The sequence below is a fragment of the Camelus ferus genome, chromosome 25 (assembly GCF_009834535.1).
Source record: "Camelus ferus isolate YT-003-E chromosome 25, BCGSAC_Cfer_1.0, whole genome shotgun sequence".
NCBI classification, from domain to species: domain Eukaryota; kingdom Metazoa; phylum Chordata; class Mammalia; order Artiodactyla; family Camelidae; genus Camelus; species Camelus ferus.
In genome coordinates, this window is record NC_045720.1 from 25,688,266 (window position 1) to 25,709,864 (window position 21,599).

At 40.5% G+C, this 21,599-nt stretch overlaps 1 protein-coding gene across 1 annotated transcript; it reads left to right on the forward strand.

The window, feature by feature from the left end:
- The first annotated feature begins 10,717 nt into the window (after positions 1–10,717).
- Positions 10,718–17,846, forward strand: ABRA (actin binding Rho activating protein). The gene is made up of 2 exons (XM_006189075.3): positions 10,718–11,447; positions 17,245–17,846. The coding sequence occupies exons 1-2, from the start codon at positions 10,783–10,785 to the stop codon at positions 17,720–17,722; spliced, it is 1,143 nt and encodes a 380-aa protein (XP_006189137.2). The 5' UTR covers positions 10,718–10,782; the 3' UTR covers positions 17,723–17,846.
- The last annotated feature ends 3,753 nt before the right edge of the window (positions 17,847–21,599 follow it).

The window sequence follows — 21,599 nt, forward strand, 5'->3', positions numbered from 1 at the left end:
AGGAAGTTAGTCAAAAATTCTTCCACCTCCACCTCTGCTATTAGATTTTTCCCAATCTTTCAGGAGTTTCTTTACAAACGTAGCAGCAAATTTCAACATACATTCTTATTTTCAACTACAAAAGATATTTTTTCATTTAATACATCTTAAAGCTTTTTATCAGATAACTTTAGTGGAGAGTTTCCATATTTATTTATTTTTGTACTACCAAGAAGAATATCTTTGTGTGGATACACAGTAATTTAACTGTTTCTCTATGATGGACATTTAGGTGGTTTTTAATCTTCTGCTATTCTGAAACATGTTGTAATATGTAACTTTATACAAATATCATTTTACTCTAATAATTTCCCAGAAGAGGAATTTCTGGGTTGAAAGCTGTATGAATAAGTGATTTTAACAAATACTGCCAAATTGCCCACCACTGAGGCTTTACTGATGAATTTGTCCCAAAACAGTGAAGCACAGTGCTTGTTTCCCACAGGTTGCTAGTAAAGCGAGGTGACATTCATTTACTTACAAAGGTTTTGCCATTATGATGAGCAAAAAAAAAAAAAAAAAAAAAAAAAAAATCCTATGTAATCTTAAATTTTAATTGGTCTTATTTGAATAAGGGTGAATATTGTCTCATGTGATTCATTGCCATTTGTATTTATTTTCCAATTTTCTTTTATATTTTGGTCTAATTTTTGACTGGGAAGTTGGCCTTTTCTTTTCATTGATTTCTGTGTGATTTTATATACTAGGAAGATGATTCTGTTTTACAGTTCCAAACATTTTTCCTATGTATTGACTGGTTCTCATGTTTTCCAAGTACACATCCATAATCTTTGTAAATAATAACAGATTTATCTCTTCTCTTCCCATTTTTCTACCTCTAATATCTTTTCTCTAGTCTTTTTTGTCTTTGATAGATGTGTTGCCATCTCTCCCATGAATTATTATATCTGCTTTGTGTGCTCCCTTCTTCAGAGAGGTGATGTTTCTTTGTCTTGAAGTTTTTTGGCTGAAGATTCACTTTTTCACCTGTTCTGTGGCAGCTTTTTTCTGGTGAGTGTTCCTTGTTAAGTTTATCTTCCTTTTCCTCATATTTTTCTTAAAGTGTCTTTGGGTTGATATTGCACTATTTGGAAACTTTTTTAACATCATTAAATGAGTTGAATTTTTCTGGACGAGGCATTTTAAAAATTTCCCATGAGGAAAGAGAACAGACCAGAGTAGCTTTCAGGTGTTCAGATCTGAAGAACCTTCTGTCGCTACCATAGAGATCTGACTGCTTCCTGCAAAGATGGTGCATCTATTTGTACCCTTTGTAGACCCTCACTGCCTCTTTAAATCCACTGCTTTTTAAAGTCAACGTTTAGGAGGATTTTTATTGCCAGTCCTGACACCAGATTTGGACGCTCACTATAGCAAACAAGCCATCCAACAGTTTCACTACTGGCTGAACCTCTTCCTTCAAAAAATGTATTTTTGCAAAATCTTTCTGCAACCCATCACTGCCAAGCTTTCTCAGCATTCCTCTTGACTTTCTGCCAGATAGATTCTGGCCAATCTTAGCTAGATTTAGCAGTCATTACACGTATGTCAGGGTCTGCAGTTTGTGTCCTACCTAATTAAAGATAGAATCTGAGAGGCCTAAAAAAATTTACCTATAGTGCAACCAAAGTTTCAGGATTTGGAGTAAATCGCAATTCTGTACATTACATTCCTGCATGCCAGTGAGTAAATTGTCTGAGTCGGGTATAATTATGATGGACTATTTCCTTTTTGGTTTTCCAAAACTTCTCTTTCTGTCATAAATCTCTCTTTCCCTCAGCACATACACATATTCACATGCACACACACATGGAAGAGGATGTACACAAGATGCTATAGAAAGTTTAAATAAGTGAGAACTAAAGATCTCCCTTGGGTTTGGCAATGAGGATGTCATCTGGGACCTTTACTAAATTGAGTTTGTGGGAAGAAGCCAGAATTGTGGGTTTGAAAGTGTTAAGAAGTGAACAGGAGGTCATAAATTAAGGAGTGTAGACTACTTTTTAAAGACACTTCTTTTCCCCAGCCTTACTGCGATGTGACACATAGCAATGTAAGTTTAAGGTGTACAACAAATGTGATGGGATACACATATGTTACAAAATCATTACCACCATAGAGTTAGCTAATACCTCCATCGGGTCACATAGAGACACCTGGCTACTAAAGAAAGGAGTCTTACAGGATCAGACAGAAAGTCAGTAACTCTATATTCAGATCTTCCTAAGAGGCTGGTTTAGAGAGTGCTGTCACAAGCCTCTGAAGCCCTGTCCTTCACGGTGGGGGTGCAGAGCGAGGAGGAGGAAAGGAATTTGTGTTTGAGCACAGTCATGACCAGCCCTGATTCTGGAATCAGGGTGCCTGACTTTGAACCCCTTGTAACTTTTACTGGCTCAGTGACTTGGCACAACTTAGTCTCCAGCATCCAAAATGAATTCCTCATCTATGTAAGAGCCCAGACCTTTCTCCTGACCTCCAGTCCCTGTCTGCAGGATAACCTACCCTGGATGCCCCACAGGTACCTCCAAGTTAATATATCCAAAACTTAAGTTAATTTGTCCAATCCTCAAGCTTGTTCCCTTTAGTATTTTTATTCTTCGTGAATGAAACCATCACCTACCTATAAACCCAAGCCAAAAAGCCTATGTTCATCCTGAATGCCTTTATTTCTTTCACACCTAACATCTCATTGTGACCAGCTCATATCAATTCCACCTCTTAATTTCCCCTGTAGTACTTACGCCCTCCCTTCCAACTTTACAGCTGCCATCTTAGAGTAGGTTTCAGTCATCTCTTACCTAGACTTCTGCACTTCCCCAGCTTGTCAGGTGCACTTGCTCCTGGCCTGGAACCAGAAATCCCTAGATCCAATTTGTGAAATTTGTGAATTGGGTTCCCGTGGGCGGGGCCTTGGGGGAGAGCTGGCAGAAAGCTAGAGCAGCCACCCAGTGGCTAGAATCTGGCACAGTCGGTATGAGCCGTTATCTTTCTTGGGAGGAGGATGGGTGGAGCATTTAAGTTACCCTGGCTGTCACCACAGTAACCATTCTTAGAGGCTGGGGTGCCTCTCCACTCTCCCACCTCTAGCGGTGGAAAAATGTATAGCACAGGGACCTATAGTCAATATCTATAATGAAAAAGAATATGAAAACAAATATACGTATGTATATGTATGACTGAAACATTATGCTGGACACCAGCAATTGACACAACACTGTAAAGTGAAGATGCTTCAGTAAAAGAAATCTTAGCAAAACTGATTGGCATTTCTGTGTCAGAAGAGGCTAAGGGGATGGGAAAGAGACCAGAGAGCCTACAGAGACCCCCAAACATTCTGCCTTTGGTGGGTGGGGGCTGTCGCTGGGTAAAAGAAAAATAAATTAGCCTCTACTCTTGCCCATACATCATCTTTGAATCTATTCTCCATACCACTAACAAAGTGAATTCACTGAAGTGCAATTCTAACCATGCCGTTCTTCAGGTTAAAACTTTACGTTTGGATAAAATCTACATTTCTTATCAGGCTGCAAATTTCCTCCACAGTCTGATCCTACTTATCTACCTCTCTAACTACAGACTGCCCTGTACTTCCTCCCTCAGTTTCCACTGCAGAAGGATGAAATAAAATAAGGTACTACTACCCTTTCTATTTCACAGAGAAGGGAGCATCCCACGGAAGAGGGGAACCTCTTTTGTTTAGAGAGACTTTACTGTGTCTCTTGAATATTCGGAGGCAGTGGCACCACCTTGCTGGGGAATAAGCAGGTTAAGACAGACGGAGCTAGTGCAGGAGCCCCGGGCAGGTGAGAGCCTGGAGACCAGCACGACTGAGGCAGGGTGAGCAGCGGGTGGAGGAGAGTCCCAGGAGAAGCAGTCAGGGGTCTAACAAGGGGAGGGCATTGTAAGACGGCTGACTGTTGTGGGGATTTTGGCTTTTACTCTGAGGCAAAAAACGGAGAAAACAAATTTGAGCAAAGTGATATAATCTGACTAACGTTGAGACTAGACTGAACAAGAGGGGGGGCAGGGAGACCAGTTAAGGAGACTATGCAAGAATCCGCAGAAGAGCTGATGGTGGCTTGAGCTGCCGAGGGTCCAGGTGGGTGGGGGTGGGGAGGCGAACGTCAATAAAGATGGTGAGAAATGGTCAAATTCTGGATACTTCCATGCACACTCATATTGAAAAGACTTCTAACATAGGCCACTGGACTCTTTCTGTTTATACTGAGTGGAGGGCGGTGTAAGTCATTTTACTTGGTTATTAACAGGAAGGTGACTCTAGAAGGCTGTGTAGTACGTAGGGAAACTCAGGTTACGCTGCAGTAAGACATGCGGTTTCCTCCTCCGTAATTTGAATCGTTAAGCTTCTCTCTGGGGCGTACTGTCCCAGAGTTCCTTCCATCTGACAGCTACCTGCAATTCTCAGCTCAACCAGCGCCTTCATTCTGAAGTCTCCCCTAACCCCAAAGATACAACTGATCATGACTTCAGATACGCTCCTGTTGTAACTGGCGTATCAAAACCCAGTAACACCTGATTGCTTGTTTTCTCTCCTTGTTCTACTGAGAGCTTCCTTAGGGCAGACACTAGTCAGACAGATCTCTCTTCTGACACCCACCCCCTTCATAGCATGTAGAGGGTGCTTAGTGACTACATGGGTGTACAAGACATCACACACTAAGATAGAGACAGATGGCACCAGTGGGACCTGGAGATGAGTGTATCACAATAGACCCAGCAGTGAAGAAAAAAGAGAAGTCAGCATGGTGACTCTGCTGCTGTCACTCTTTACAGTTTATATTAAACACTTCTGTGTCACTGCCTCTCACACCACGTTCAAGACAGAGAAGATTTATGCAGGAGGAAACAGGAGGAAAAATCAAATGAACCGTCCCCTCACCACACACTGATAGTAAGTGGAAGAAATAAGACTTCAATACAAGGCTTCAACTGTTGTCCACCCTTGTTTCAACCACATATCCTCTAGAATAGTAAGAAAAGGGCTTTTTTAAGGTGAAATTCCATAAAGTAACAAAACTATAAAGGTAAGGAGTGAAGAGTGAAAGCAAATGATAGGGAGCTTGGACTATGAGACTAAGCACTTTGAATTTTATCTGGATGATACTGGGAAGCTGTTACAAGGTTTCGATCAGCTGAGCGAGTATGTGAATCTTGAGTTTAAAGGTAAACATGAAGGATGTGCCCTGATAAATTTGCATGGAGCAGAAATGGAAGCAGGGAAATGTATTAAGGAGCTATCGCACTAATTCAGCAGGGCATGATGAAACCTAACCAGCTGTTGATTATACTTTACCTTCATTGAACTATAGGTTGACTCCATACTAGGTGTGTCTTGCTATACAATTCAATGATCAGAGGATTTAGGAACGTGATACCTTGTTGGATATTGTCAGTTTACTGTACTACTCAGTTTACTGAGATACACTTCTAAGTTGTGCAGTTTGGAGTTAATTGATTAAGCATGAATTGAACCAAGTTAGTGTTAATAACAAAGTGAAGACTGAATAACTATCATACAAAGTAAAATGAGTTTTAGTCCTAATTACAAGGCCAGTTTCTGAAACACCACTGTTTAGATTTAATTAAATATAATAAGCATTTATGTATTTGTTTCCTAAATTAACTTAATGTGACTACAGTTTGATAATGGTTTTTTTGTGACATTTGTTCTCTGAAATTTTCTTTAATCACTGGCAATGTATGTTAACTGTTATTGTTTATAATGTAAAAGTTTATATTGTCTTACACATACTGAGGCTTGGTATGTTGTCTATGAATCTGGGTCATTTATTTAGAGGGCGGCATGATTATCCTCAATAATAGTGATTATCCTCAATAAATTACAATATGAATAGCTTCCACGTGGAGCTCTTACATAGTGTGCTGAGTTTTATGCTAACTGCCTGACCAACATGCTCTTGTAGAAACACGAAAACAACACTGGGGAAAGTAATGCTATTGCCATTTTCAGACAAGGCAGTTGAGTCTCAGAGGAGGTGACCCAGTCTTCTGGTACACAGATTCTGAAAGGAGATCCAAAATGCAACCAATCTGCCTGAACACATACCTGGGCTACTGGTCACTCCACTCTTAAGACCTGCATGTTGAGCTTCTCCTGGACCCACAACTGTCTAGAAGCTGGGACCATGGTTACCAGCCCTGATGGAATATTGGATTAAGACAGCATCAGGACCCTACCCAAGAGTTGTCTCCAGAGACAGCTCTGCACCAGCTATGGTGTTAAAGCTCCACAGGTGATCCTGATGTGATTTAAGATCCTGATATGATCCTCAGTGATTGTCAACCACTGAGCTCGTATTCCAGGAGGTTCCAGGAAAGCGCCTGTGCTCAACTCTTTGGTTATTACTACCAAGTAACTGAGACCTCATCTGACCCTCACCAGGCTGAGGGAAACCTTTTAGACACTGCCTTAAATGTCTCACTATAAATTACCTTAAAATAAAACACTATAAATAAAAGTTCCCTTGCAGCCTCCAGTGCCTACTAGTGACCCCTCGTGACCCTCCCACCTGAAGACTCATCCCTGCCACAAGTCTGGTAACAGTCCTGTCCTTGGTCAGACAGAATTATCACAGGAGCTTTAATTCTCCAAGTCCATGACTCAACATCAAGATATTAATAACAAACGACCACTTATCAAGAGCTTACATGTGCCAGGCATGGTCTTAAGTGCTTTACACGTGTTTATACATTTAATCCTCACGCTGATCCTATGAGGTAGATGCTCTGATAATACGCATCTTACAGATGAAGAAACTGAATCTTAGAGAAATTAGCTAACATGCCCAAGGGCACCCTGCTAACCAGCAGAGCCTAGACTTTCCCCTGGTTCTGCCCATCCACAGGGTCACGTTCTTGGTTACTCTCACTACTCCGCGTCTCCACATGCTCGTCCCAGAGCTTCCTCAACTCGAGATGGGAAATATTCCTTCTCGTCACAGATCCTTTCCTTCTCCTGTCCCTTCCCAGCCAATGTCACCTCATACCATCACTTAAAGTGAAACCTCCCTGACACCCATCACCCATGACAACTACAGGGTCCCTGTGTCCTTTTGATGTTACCCCGTTGGCTCTCAAATCTTTCTTCTTTCAGATCCTCATTCTTTGCAAGATTATTTTAGTAACCCCTATTAACAGTCTCCCTATTCTAGTCTTACCTTTTTCAGATCCAAACCCCTCTTTACTGGTTTTAGATTCAACCACATTGAAGGTTAACATTTTTCAGTGATGCAGTGAGTCCCATTTGATAAAATACTGATTCCTTAGCAAGGTGTTTGTCACAATATAGCTCCAACTTACTTCTTCAAAGGCCTGTCTTACTGCTCCCTGGCTCCTCGTCCTTACCCTATAAATGCTGAATGTGCTTCCCTAAAGGTCATAAATTGGGGGCCCATAGAATCTGGTCCAAAAACATGCTACACTGTGCAGGTTCCCCCAGTAGTGTGTGTGTGTGTGTGTGTGTGTGTGTGTGTGTGTGAGAGAGAGAGAGAGAGAGAGAGAGAGAGAGAGAGAGAGAGAGAGAGAGAGAGAGAGAGAGAGAGAGTGTGTGTGTGTGTGTGTGTGTGTGTGTGTTAGTTAACTGTCATCTTAAAAATGTCTTTAAATAGAAGCAGGAGAGTTCATGTAAGAATCCTCTTCTCCTGAAACATTACTTCACCAGCAGTGTTTGCCCACAGTTCTCACCTCCCGATGTCGTGTCCCCAGCCCAACTCACGGCAGGCATGTAAGTGACCTGCGGGTATTTGAGTTTGTGGTCCCTGTGCTGGACCATTAGAAGGCCTCTAAGTGTACCATGTGTCTTAACGCCTTCGTAACTTTGTTCATGGTGTTTCTTCCGATCAGAGCACCCTTTCTCCACCTGGTCAAGTTTTCCTTATCTTTTAAGGATCAGATAAAGGACCAAAAGTACTTCCAATAGTCAGTCACCTTGTGCTCAGTGAGCCCATAAAGCTTTATTTCTATTTCTCATGTAACTCTCTCCCAAACTATTAAAGGCAGTTGTACGCCTTTCTTCTCCTGGCTGGACTGGGAAGACCTTAAGAGTAGGTTCTGTTTTATTCAGCTTTACACTCTCTCCCATATTGTTTACCATCAGGCATCACCCACTGTATGCATTCTGCGAGCACTGAGTTAAGGAAATTCAACTGAAATCAAAAGGTTTTTTTTGCTTTCCATTAAAGTCTTTTCATTCCCACTTTTCTGTAACTAAACAAGTAAAGGACTTAACATGTTTATGCAGAAAGGATCAATGAAATAATTATTTCGTATGAGCTTGGAGCAAACGTAGGTTTCTAAAGTCTCTTTAGTAAGATTATACAGCTGGTGGTAAGGGTTGGCTCTCCTGGCTTCTAAGTGTATCATACAGAGACGTGTAGAAATGTAACTCCCTCCTTTCCTTAGTATTACCCATATGATCAAATAATAACTAGTATTTTTTTAAAAAACACTTCACACTTATGACAAGTTTCTTAGGTGGTAATTAGTTCATTAATCAGATTCACATCTTCACCTACAGTTTCTAATCTCACAGTCTCAAAGGAAATTCACATTGTAAACTACTTATTTCAACATATCTTTGTCTTTGAGACTTTATTTTCATTTCTTTTACACCTTTTACACCTTCTATTGAAGTAGAAGAATGCTTTACTCGTAAAAACCTAGATGTAGACTGAGAAGGAAGATATAACATTTCTTCTAAGATGCAGAATAGGTAGCATACAGACCTTTCTTCAGGAAGGGGGTGCCCAAAGCAGACATGAGGAAGAAAAGGATTTTACATTCTTTTCTGAAGAAGTACGAGTGAAGGACCACAGTTGCCATGGAAGCGAAATCTCAGGAGGAATGACCAGCTTCTTTTAGGAGCTGCCTCTGTTTTTTTGCCATGACTGTCTGCTGACAGCCTCAAACCCCAGGCAGCTCACTGCAATGCCTGTTAATATGTGAAATGCTAATAACACTCCGCTGTTTCCATTTCTCCTCCCCTTGTAAGAACTGAATGCAGAGCAGGTGTGGGCAGGGAAGCAGGAAAGTCCCTTTGAGTTATAAATTAGCCTGCTCCTGGGTTGAGTTCATGGACGTCTCTGAGGAACTCATTTTTTCCCAAGGCATTCCAAGTGGGTAAAGGGAATCTAACAGGAACCAAGCAGTCTTCAGGGTACCTACATTCCAAGAAAGAATGCCAGAAATTCCAGATGCAGATTGAGATCTTTATAATGGTGTTCTTCTCTTGTGATCCAATTTTCTCTTAATCAAAAGGGATTTTGTCTCTGCATTGCTGGATTACAGTTAACATTATCATATGCTGTGGAACTCTGAAATACATCTGATAGATTTCTGGATAGAGTATTAAATCCTCTCCCCAACTGTCTTAATCCTAGGAGGTAAATGACCTCCATGATGAAAAACTGACATCAACATTTTTAAAAAATAAATCTCTCACCATCATAAGTAATTAAAGTCCATACCTTTTTTATGCTCTTACACAGCAGTTTTCAATCAGTTAACTGCATGTCACGATTGGAGGAAAGGATAGTTTTAAAGTCTATAGAACTGGCATATGAAAAAAACTTTGTCTTACTTTAAGACATTACTCATTGCTGAGCCCTGAGCACTTTTATCTAGTTTAAATCACCTCATAGATGGTCTTGTTCTTTGGTCCAAATGACCTGTTTATCAGTGCTTTAAAAAATATATATATTTTACTCTTTGTTCTGAGAATTGAAAAAGTGGCTTTTTTTTGCATGAACTTAAAGTTCTGCTAAGAAAGGTTGTGTTATTAAAAACAAAAAGTCAGGTGGGGGTTGCCTCTGATAGCATTCACTTATTTTGTCTTTAAACAGCCTTATTTAACAAAATATTTGAAAAAATTTGTTGTAATAATCTATGAAATTCTATGCATGTGTAGGTCTCAATTTAGACTTAAAAAAAAACTGGACAACAATTTGGACCATCGTCCTGTATATTAATATGACCTGTCTATACAATAATTCTAACTTGGGACTAGAACACCTGGCCACCTGCCCCCCCACCCCCTAATCTGGGCTTTAGTTTTCTCATCTGGAAAATGGAGGTTGGATGAGGTGACTTCTAAAGTCTGTATCAAGTAGAGTTGAAGACAAAAGCAAAAGGCAACTTAGGCCCTTCCATAAGTAGAATGAAACGAGGCGGCACATGCTTTGAATCAGAGATCTGGGTGTGCAGTCCCGGATATATTAGCTCTAGGAAGTTATGTCATTGTATTCAGCTAAAAAATGGGACGAGTTAAGAGCTATGTTGAGGGCTGCTGAGGTTTTAAGGGAAACTAACCTATAATGTTCCCAGCACAACTTGTGCATTATTTTATGCTCCTATAAATGGTAGGACCATATTTTAAGGTCAGGAAAAAACCTAAGGCTGAGCACATGATCAGATCTAGTAATTTCCACTCTGGCACTTGGAGAAGAAAGGGAGTGCAGGGATCACTGTCCTTCACCAGCAGAGATGTCCCTCTGCTGTGATGAAACTGGAACCGTCCGGTTTAAAAAAAGAACACCGTCAGGGCGAAGGCACCACGTCTTGGCAAGAAATGCTTCACATAGTTTCCACCGTCACCAAACTCTCTTCTCACCCCACACCCTGCTTCTATTTAAATCCCAGGCCCTCCGCTGGTCCACACTCCTTTCAGCCGGTGCCCAGGCTGTCGGCAGAGAGGGGAAGGGTAGCATGGCTCCGGGAGAAAAGGAAAGCGGGGAGGGGCCGGCCAAGGCTGCCCTCCGGAAGGTCCGCACCGCCACCCTGGTTATCACCTTGGCCCGAGGCTGGCAGCAGTGGGCAAATGAGAACAGCACCAGGCAGGCCCAGGAGCCCGCGGGCTGGATGCCAGGAGGGACCCAGGACCCACCCCAAGCTTCCAGTCCAGTGATACACCCAGCAACCCACTGGAAAGCTCGGAGGGCCCAGAAGCCTCCCTCCCCAAAGCCAGAGGTACATGGCGACGGACAAAGCTCAGAGGCAAACACTGAGGCCTCTCATATCAAAAGGAAAGAGGTGACCAAAACGGTTGTCAGCAAGGCTTATGAGAGAGGAGGGGATATGAGCCACCTGAGCCACAGATACGAGGAGGGGGACGTGCTTGAACCTGGGCAGCCAGAGGACGACATTGACCGAATCCTCCGCAGCCACGGCTCCCCAACGCGGAGGAGGAAATGCGCCCACCTGGTATCTGAGCTGACCAGAGGCTGGAAGGAGATGGAACAGGAGCAGCCCCAGTGCAGGAGCGACAGCGTAGACACAGAGGACAGCGGCTACGGGGGGGAGACGGAGGAGAGGCCGGAGCAGGACGGAGAGCAGTTGGCCTTTGTCAGAATCAAACGCCCCTTGCCCTCCCAGTAAGTGAACGCGTCTTTCGGCTCCTCTGAGCCCTCAGAGGCTCTGGGAACCCAGAGGGCAGGGAAGTACTTACCAAAGTCAGAGTGAGAATCTGAAAGGTGGCGCAGGCAGCCAGGGCTGGGGGAAGGCATGCCCCTTGGCCAAGAGGGCGGTGCTGAGCTCGGTCACGGACCTTTGGGCCAAGGGCCTGCACCGTTGGGTTTTGCTTTCTGTTTTCAGCTGAACACTGAAGTTTCAGCCTCAACAAAGATGAAGCCACCAGGGGGGTATCCGATTGGGGGAAAATTGTTAAATCATTTCTATAATGAGTAACACATGGTTTGTTTCTCTGCAGAGAAAAGTATTTGCTGGTAGACTGATTGGAGAAACCTGTACCTTGTCCCAAGTCAATCTATAACATTATCGGGAGACACATCTACCCAAATGGTGCCCGTGGCACACGGATCTCTAGGACTCTGTAGACTGAGAGGCAGCTGACTAACTTAAGAGAAGCCTCTGAGGTCAGACAGACCCAAGTTCAAATTCCTGTATTACATGCTTGAAATAGGTCTTAAATGTTCTACACACACACACACACACACACACACACACACACACACACACACACACACGACTAGCTCAACCTGATACATTTATTCTGACAAGAAATACATGCTTTATTTCAAGACAGGAACTCTATTTTACATAACATAAAGTCAGTATTTCTCACTCCCAACCACAGGATATCAAAATAGGGGAAAAGTCTTTGGTGTGATAAACTGACTCCCTCTGGGAACAGTTAGATGTGTAGGTGTGCTTTTCAAGTTTTATGAAACAATCAGAAAGTAAAGAATGAAATTGGTTGCCGAATTTGACAAAAAGTTGTCCTAGTTTGTGACTTTAAAGGTGTTTTGAAGGAATTAGAACTACTATATTGAAAGCTTTCAAGAAAAAATGAAACGGTAAACTTAGGTACCCTTGTGCATTTAATGTGTGCTATGGGTATTTTATGTGATTTGTTTTTTGAACCCTCACAATCCCATGGTGTAGGTAATATACCCCATTTCAGGGATGAGAGCACTGAAGCTCAGAGGGGAAGTTCACCCAGCAAGTTAGTGATGAAGCTAAGACATGTGCGCCTGTCTCCACATGGAAAAGTTTTCAAACCAGACACGGTGCTACTTCTCATGTGGTACCTTGAGGCTGGGTTCAGAGATCTGGGATTTTGCTCTGCTTACACTAACACAGGAATTCAAAATCAGAAATCACTATTCTACCTGAACACATGGAACCATGGTCTAAATTCTGGCCTTGTGGATTGGGGTTCGGGGGGTGGGGATGGGTGTGTGTGTGCTAGAGAATGGAGTAATAGACTCCAACAGAATGAAGACTGAGGATGGCACAAAGAAGAGCTTCCTGGCAGCACATTTTGAATTGGCCAGAGGTAGAGAGATGACAGCTGACACCAATCTCTAAAGCATGTACTCTTTGGCACTTGTCTAAGGGTTATTCATATGTTTATTCATTTAATCCTCACAACATTCTCATGGGGTGAGCATGATCATTATCTTCATTCGACAGATGGGAAACATGAGACAGAGAAATATTAAGGGTTTGTATAAGGTTGTGCAGCCCATGACCACCACTCTAGACTGTCCCATCTGGAAGTGGGAATTTGTATCCTAGACCCATCTCATGGTTCCTGCAATCAGACATGTACATAGACACCTTCTTAGTATCACAGAGAGGTTCGTAAGCTTGAGAGACAATTAGGTTTGAATTGTGGTTACTCTGGCAAAGCCTAAGTCTCTTTGTTCTCATCTGAAAATAAGATATAATCCATGGACTTACTCTGGTATTAATTATGTAAAGCAGGGGACCCAGAGAAGCTACCTAATAAGTTGTACTCATTATAATGCAGGGCGCCAGCCCTGGTGATCCTAACACTTCAAGATGCTAGGAGACTGGCTCTCGGGGTTGGAAGCAGTTGGAACGGCAAGTAAATCTCTTCTTTCCTTCTTTGGTTCCTTTCGCTCAGTCCTAGAGTACACAGGGTACCAGAATGTTGCATGTAGCAACAGCACTTAATGTCAGCAGTAATCCTAGCTGTGCTCAGGAAGCTTCAGCAGAAGTCTAAAGGGACTTCTTGCCTGATGGGACTCTCAAATGCTGCTTGAGAAATGAATGTGGCATTACTGAGTAAACCTATGTGAAAGGGGGTTTTGTTCCCTTATTTTTAGTTCTAAGCACCATTCTTTCCCCATATCCATTAATATGGAGAAAATTATGTACCACGGGCGTTTAAGTAGAAAGAAAGTTTTCTTGGTGAGTAAGATGCTTTACGGATAACAGGAACAAACAAGCCAGGTTTGGTAAAATGGAGACATTCTATACCAATAATGTTTTGCTAATTTGGGCTTTACTATGAAAATGATTTCTATTCTATGCTTTTTTTTTATATATATTTAGTCTTTTGATTGTATAGCTATGAGACTTGTTTGGTTCAGCTCCTTCAGACAAGGAAATTTTATCCCTTTCCCATACAGTAATGGTGCAGTATTAAAATGACAATCACATCCATTCTCTCCTCCAAGTCCTGTTCAACAAAAACGATAGTGGTTGAGCATGAGGATGCATTTTATAGAAAAGGGAACTAAACATGGAGACGTGTCCAAGTCGCAGAGCTAGTAAGTGACGATGCTGGGAAGGCTGATGCCAGCTTGTGTTCTTAACCACTATTCTCGACGGACTCTCAGGAGAGAACAGACTTAAGGAATCAAATGGAGCTCAAAGTATCAGCTTAATGAATAGAATCCCAATAGCTCCCAAGGTGCAGTGTTTTGGTGTAACTATACTGAAGAACTTTGCTAGAAACGAAGGGAAAAGTATAGCTTTCTAATATTTGCCCCCAGTTCTAGAGCTCGGAACTCTTTCCATGGACTCCGAGGACGGGTACCAACCTGCAAGGAGAAGCAGGGGCCTGGCTCCCAAACCTGGCTGACAACAGAGCAGAGAGCACAGTTCTGAATGCAGTTGCCCTGCTTCTGATAAATGTGACCCCCTGGATGTCATGCTCCCATTGCTCTTCCTGTGGAGAAGAGCAAGCAAACCACTGCACAAAGGAGCAGACTCTCCCCAGAACTTCCCTGAAAAGCTGGAAAGGGTGGAGAAGTTCTTTGCTTCAATGACGGACAAATATTCTCTCCTAAGATACGGGTGTGATGCCAGTCTTTGAACACTGCTTTGCTTTCTATAAATTTATACTAGATTGTCTTTCTAAGCTCAATCTAGTGGGGGAGGCTATAGATAAGCAAGCATAAGGTCCTGGGTTCAATCCCCAGTACCTCCATTAAAAAATAAATAAATAAACTTATTACCTGCTCCCCCCCAAAATTAATAAAAAATTAATAAAGCTCAATCTAAACCATTATTCACATTTTTACTTGAAAATTTAAAAACAAACAGAATAGGTTAGTTTTTGATTCTTGTATTCATTGATCAAAAAGATACTCAGGGTGTAAGACTTTTTAATCCTCATTTAATACTTTCAGACTTCTTAAAATACAAAAATAATGCAGATCATTATTAAAGATAAAGTTAAATTAAAACAGATAAAGTTAAATACTTATTAAGGTATATTACTTCCTAGTACTTTTTTTTAAACAACTCTATTTTCTAATTCTTGCTTATAGGACCAATTCTTTTGCTTTCCTTCTCTCTTATTACTGAGAATTGCAATTTGACAAAATAACAAATGGACATTAAGATTTAGAAGGTGCTTTTTTAGATGTTTCTCTTCATCAAGTTATTACCTCACCAACTCCAACCCTTATCCCAAATGACACAGTTTCAATGCTTAGGGAATTTAAGTTCCTAATTAAAATTAGAAGAAAACAAATTACTACATAAAAGAATCAGACACATGTAATATATAGCTTAAACAAATTACCTCTGGATGATAATCTGAACACTTCAAAGTGCCCAGACACTCCTTAGGGGGAGGATGTATTTCACGTCTCTTCTCCAGCAGGATGTCCCAGACTCAAATCTGGCATGAGCTTTGGGTTCTGCTGGGATGGCCTTTGGGCTTGTTATTGAAGACTAAGCCTGACATGGACTGCCATCGTTCCAAGGGGAAAAAGTGTTTACTCTGCTTTGATCATGAGACTGAGCAGCCCCTGCTCTGGGCAGCTCAGCAGGGACAGTCTTTGGAGAGGCAGATGATGGTGAGGACCAGCAGGGCTCAGGGAAATCCATTCCACTTCTGGGCAGTGTAGTTCCTAGCACTTTTCCATACATATGATTTTTTAACGTTGTAATAATTGCATATACAGGTTTTGTATGCTGCTTTTTCCCTGTTAACTTTGTCATACACTATTCTCCATGTGGCTGCAAAGAGTATTTGAGTTCTACGCAGCAGTGTATTCCTAGTTTGCATTCTCTTGTGATAATGAAACTGAATGCAGCAAGGGTAGGGCTTTAGGAAACACAAAGCGTGGAAATTAATGAAAGTTCGCCACCTAGTGGATGTCATTCCTCTAGCAAAGCATGCACGTGTGCCTCCCTATCCACATCTGTTAGTTTCCTTCATCTGGATAACAAGATTTCAGGAAGGGAGTATGGACAGCGAGGAATACCCACATCTGACCACTTCCTGGGTTTTGAACTGCAAGATGCAAGAGTTCAGATAGGAGGGGCTGCTGCATTCGGGCACACCATTCACAAAAGCAATTTCCACACTGGTCTGCATCTCCAGGTCCAATGCACCCTGACATGAAGCCACTAGGTGTTGGGGGATGGGTGAGTCGCTTGTGAGGATGAGGGATACAAAATTTATGACTTGTAGATAGTCCAAGAGTTCATGCTTTACTCACGAAGGCAAAGAGACCTAGAGAAAAAAAGGTCGACACACACACGTGAAACACACGCACCGGCTGATTAGACACTGTGCCGGCAGGCTGAGCAGCGCCCTCGCACAGCGGGCAGAGCACTGGACTGAGCTTCACAGTCTGAGTCCCGCCTCTTCCACTGGTTTAGGGACATAGCTAACAGCAGTTCTACACAGACTGTGGAGCTGGCTTAACTGTGGTTCAAATCCCAGCTCCATCACTTGATAGTTTTGTGACTTTAAGCAAGTTAAGGAACTCCTCTGGCCTCAGTTTCCTCATCTGTGAGGTGAGATTAGCAGCACTTACCTCATAAAATGGTCGTGTAAGTATTAATAAGAGTGCTGAGAAGAATGCCAGCACGTGGTGTCTGACAGATGGTATTATTGCCAGGGTCATCTATTTCAAAATTCGTGGTGCATCACTGATACTAGTACATATGCTTTATTAAAAATTGATATATAAAAATCTATACATGGGTGAAGATGACAATGTATTGTGCTGGTACAAGCCTTATTTTAGAGAAATAACTGGCTTCTGAAGTCCTATGTAACATGCATTCCTTTAATACACTTACGACACCAGCTCTGAAATGCAAACATGCAACCTTCAGATACACATACTGCATTATATTTGTGAAAGAAAGCCTTTTTCCTGAAATACAGTTTAGTATTATTTCATGGAGCTTAAAACATTACTGTTATTCATGGAGAAAATAATTTAGAAGGACATAACGCCAAACTAAGAGCAATGGTCCCATTGTGCATGATTTTTCTACTTTCATTTCTTATTTTTGTGAATTGTGTTTACATTTTTTACAATGAAAAAAATGACAGACTTATGTTACGATGCATGTGCACAAGAGACACAAGTAGAAAGCAACGCGTGGGTGTTAAAACATCAAGTCTTGATTCTTCACCCTCTCTCTTAGGGCAAATAGATTTACGGAGAAACTCAACTGCAAGGCCCAGCGGAAATACAGGCAAGTGGGCACCCTGAAAGGGAGGTGGCAGCAGTGGGCGGATGAACACATACAATCGCAGAAGCTCAATCCTTTCAGTGAGGAGTTTGATTACGAGTTGGCCATGTCCACCCGCCTGCACAAAGGAGATGAAGGCTACGGCCGCCCTAAGGAAGGAACCAAGACTGCGGAGAGGGCTAAGCGGGCGGAGGAGCACATCTACAGAGAGATCATGGACATGTGCTTCATCATCCGCACGATGGCTCTCCCCCGGCAGGACGGCAAGATCCAGGTTACTTTTGGAGATCTCTTTGACAGATATGTTCGTATTTCAGATAAAGTAGTGGGCATTCTCATGCGTGCCAGGAAGCACGGACTGGTTGACTTCGAAGGGGAGATGTTATGGCAAGGCCGAGATGACCATGTTGTGATTACTCTGCTAGTGTGAACCTTCGGGGACACATGTCAAACTTGACCCACTCTTGTCTTAATGCTAAATGCTAATGTAGGGAAAATTAAAAGGCAAACTGCTCTGGTATAAATTATTAAACATTAAACAATTTTCACATAAATGACTTTTGGCACTCTATTTCTGAGCAACATTTTGAGAAGGCACACACAAAGCATTTCAGAAAACGCATCAAGGGTTATCCATATACAATAGTGTAACTATTTGAAATTTCACTTACCCTTTTAGGCAAAAATATTTGGCTATTCTTTCCAAAAATTATTACCAATGTTTAAGTAATTATCATATTTAAGAATGCTGGCTTTAGGTAAATATCAGCAAAATGTATTATGATGTGTTATTTTTCAGGAAAAAAAAGAATTCCATTAAGTTTGGCAAAGCTAAACTTAAAATTTTCTGAGAAGTTTGACTTTGTCCTGTTATTTTTATCATAGCATCACTTACAAAATAAGCACATAAGTTAAAAGTTGTTTTCAAATAAGATGTTGAAATTGCTGGAATTTCCCTGTGGCCTTGGAATTTAAATAGGTTTCCAATAGGAGTTAGCTATCCTTCCCACACCTTCTGGTGTGATTTGCACAGATCACACAAAACCAGACATTGCTGGAGGTCCTACAGCCGACCGACAAGGCAGTTATGTTTGCCTTCACTCTGAAAGTAAAGCAGAGGTGGGAGATTCAGATTTACCTGATTTTGTAGGACCTCTTGGGGAAGTTTGTTTTTTTTTAAAACATTAATGACTCATGCTGCCTACATTTATGTCAATATACACTGAGGTAGAAATACAGAAAATGCTAAGATGAAGTGCAATAGTCAGTGTAGAAGAATCTGACAGAATCATGCTTAGACCAGAAACAGGCAAGACATTTTAATTTACTTCATGCTTTACCAAACTTTATGAAAACATTTGAAAGACCTAAAAGAGCAATATTAATTGTGCCAAGGTAAAAAGTACAGTTTAATGATGACAAGGAAAAATTTACTTGACACTAATCTGTTACTTCTCAATTTTTCTCAATTAGATTTAATGTACCTTACATAATTCTAAAAACAATGAAATGTGAGATTACAATTCTTATGGAACTCAGTAGAAGTTACTAAATGATATTATAGCACTTTGGCGTTAAATCTAGAAATTAATCTCAAATTATAATACCTCAAAATAATAGAAACTCATAATTGTTAGGTGTTAGGTTTAATATAAAGTATGAATTAAACTACCTTAGGAGTTATGTTTGTTTTTATGTATAACTGTCTTTCAAACTGAAAGTTCCAATATCTTCTTAAAGAAGAAAGTTTGTACATTTTTGTTTCCATAATAGATTTATTACATTACAAATGACTAATATTTCTAAGTAGAATTTCATATAAGATGTACATTTTACTACAACAGTGAAACCTATGTCAAAATTTAAAGACATGGCACAGGAATAAAAGATATTCTCTTGTATTTTCTGTTGTTTTTATAACACTATTGTAAAGTTATATTCCACAATACCATTCTCTTGTGTTTGAAATACAAAATTATAAAGTGCAACTTGGGTTACTTCTAGTATTGATGGAACATTTAGACAAAGGCCTTAGAAGAGTTTAATCATATTCAACTCTGGACAATAACAATAACAGTTTGTGAAGGGATTGACACAGATCCTAAAAAACTACGGGTCAATGAAGAAATTATAAAGGAAATCAGAAACAAACTCAAGACAAAAATAAAAACACAACTCTCCAAAATCTAGGGGACACAGCAAATGCAGTTCTAAGAGGGAAGTTATAGTGATACAAGCCTGCCTCAAGACACAAAAAATCCCTCAAACAACCTAAACTACCATCTATAGGAATTAGAAAAAAAAAAGACAAGGAAATCCCAAAGTAGGGAGAAGGAAGGAAATAGTAAAGATCAGAGAGAAAACAGCAACAAAATAAAAAATCTACGAAACCAAGAACTGTTTGTTTTCTTTTGAAAGAAACTGATAAGCCTTTAACCAGTCTCATTAGGGGAAAAAAAAAAGAGGACCCAAATAAGAAATGAAAGAGGAGAAATTACAGCCAGTATCACAAGATAACAAAAAAATAATAAGAATATTACAATTATATGCCAACAAACTGAACAATGCAGAAGAAATTGATAAATTTCTAGAAACATACAATCTTCCAAGACTGAATCAGGAAGAAATAATCTGAACAGATCAATCACTAGTAGTGAAACTGAGTTAATACTTAAAAAACTCCCAGCAAACAAAAGTCCAGGAACAGATGGCTTCACAGGGGAATGCTACCACACATATAAAGAAGAGCTAATACCAGTTCTCCTCAAACTATTACTAATACAGGAAACTGAAAAGGAGGGAATGCTCCCGAATTCATTCTAAAGGTCACCATCACCCTGATACCAAAACCAGACAAGACATGACAAGTAAGGAAATTATAGGCCGATATCTCTGTCAATAAAGATGCAAAAATCTTCAACAAAATACTAGCAAACCAAGTTCAACAATATATTAAAAAGATTAAACACTGTGATCCAGTGAGATTTATTTCAGGGATGCAAGGATGATTCAATATCTGCAAATTAATCAATGTGATACAATACACTGACAAAAGTAAAGACAAAAATCACACGATCATCTCAATAGGTGCATAAAAAGAATTTAACAAAATTCAACATCTTTTTAGACTAAAACTGTCATCAAAGTTCATATAAACAGGGCACAACATAAGAAAGCCCATTTATGACAAACCCACAGTTAACATCATACTCAGTGATGAAGACGCTGAAAGCATTTCCACTAAGATCAAGACAAGGATGCCCACTGAAGAGCAATCAAATTGGAAGGGAAGAAGTAAAACTGTCACTATTTGCAGACAACATGATACTATATATAGAAAACTCTAATGTCTCCTCCAAAAAACTCTCAGAATAAATTCCATAAAGTTGCAGGCTACAAGATTAATATACAGAAATGTTACTTTTCTATAGATTAATAATGAACTATCAGAAAGAGAAAGTAAAAAAAAAAAATCCTGTTTAAAATCATACCAAAAAGAATAAAATACCTAGGGATAAACTCAGTCAGGAGGTGAACTATATACTCTGAAGACTATAAAACATTAATGAAGGCATCTCACCCATAGGTTATGGCTTCAACATCTACATGTATGTTGTTGATTTAAAAATCTTCCTATCTATCAGAAAAGAATATTAAGGGTCCCCACCCTCACTCCGTTGTCCAGTTTCTCATACTATAATGAGGTCCATAACTAACCTAATTTCCCCATTTGCTGTTTGTTTCTCTTTTTTGCACATTACTCACTTCAATGAATAATATAACCCGCGTCTAAGTAAAAAATCTGAGAGCGACCCTTAACTTTTTCTGACATCCAATTAATAGCCAAACCTTGTTAATCCTAATTCCTAAATCTCTTTCAAATCCATGCCTCCCTTTCTTATCACTGTTGCTACTGTTCTTATTCAGGCCTCATCATTTTTCCTCTGGACTTTTCAAAAAGCTTTGTTTATTGGTCTCCTTGTCTCTAATTTTTCTACTAACCTGCTTTTCACAGACATCTTCCTAAAGTGCAAATTTGATCACATTATTCCTTCACTCAAATTTTAACTGCTATGAGATTTTAAAAAATCTACAGTTTGACACTGCACAACAACAAAGCTTTTTATGAAGTCAGTCTTACCCTGCTATGCATTCCACACCAAAAACACCAGCCACATAATTAAAAAATAACAAATGACTTGCACTTACTCACATGTCAAGTATCCTTACATCCCCATTTTGTAAACTGTGGTGTTCCCTCTACTTGAATGCATCCTTCATCACTATTATCACCACCACCACCACCA

Coding starts and splice junctions, on each gene's coding strand:
- ABRA (XM_006189075.3), top strand. CDS start 10,783: ATGGCTCCGGGAGAAAAGGAAAGCGGGGAGGGGCCGGCCAAGGCTGCC. Junction 11,448..17,244: donor AAACGCCCCTTGCCCTCCCA/GTAAGTGAACGC, acceptor CCTCTCTCTTAG/GGCAAATAGATTTACGGAGA.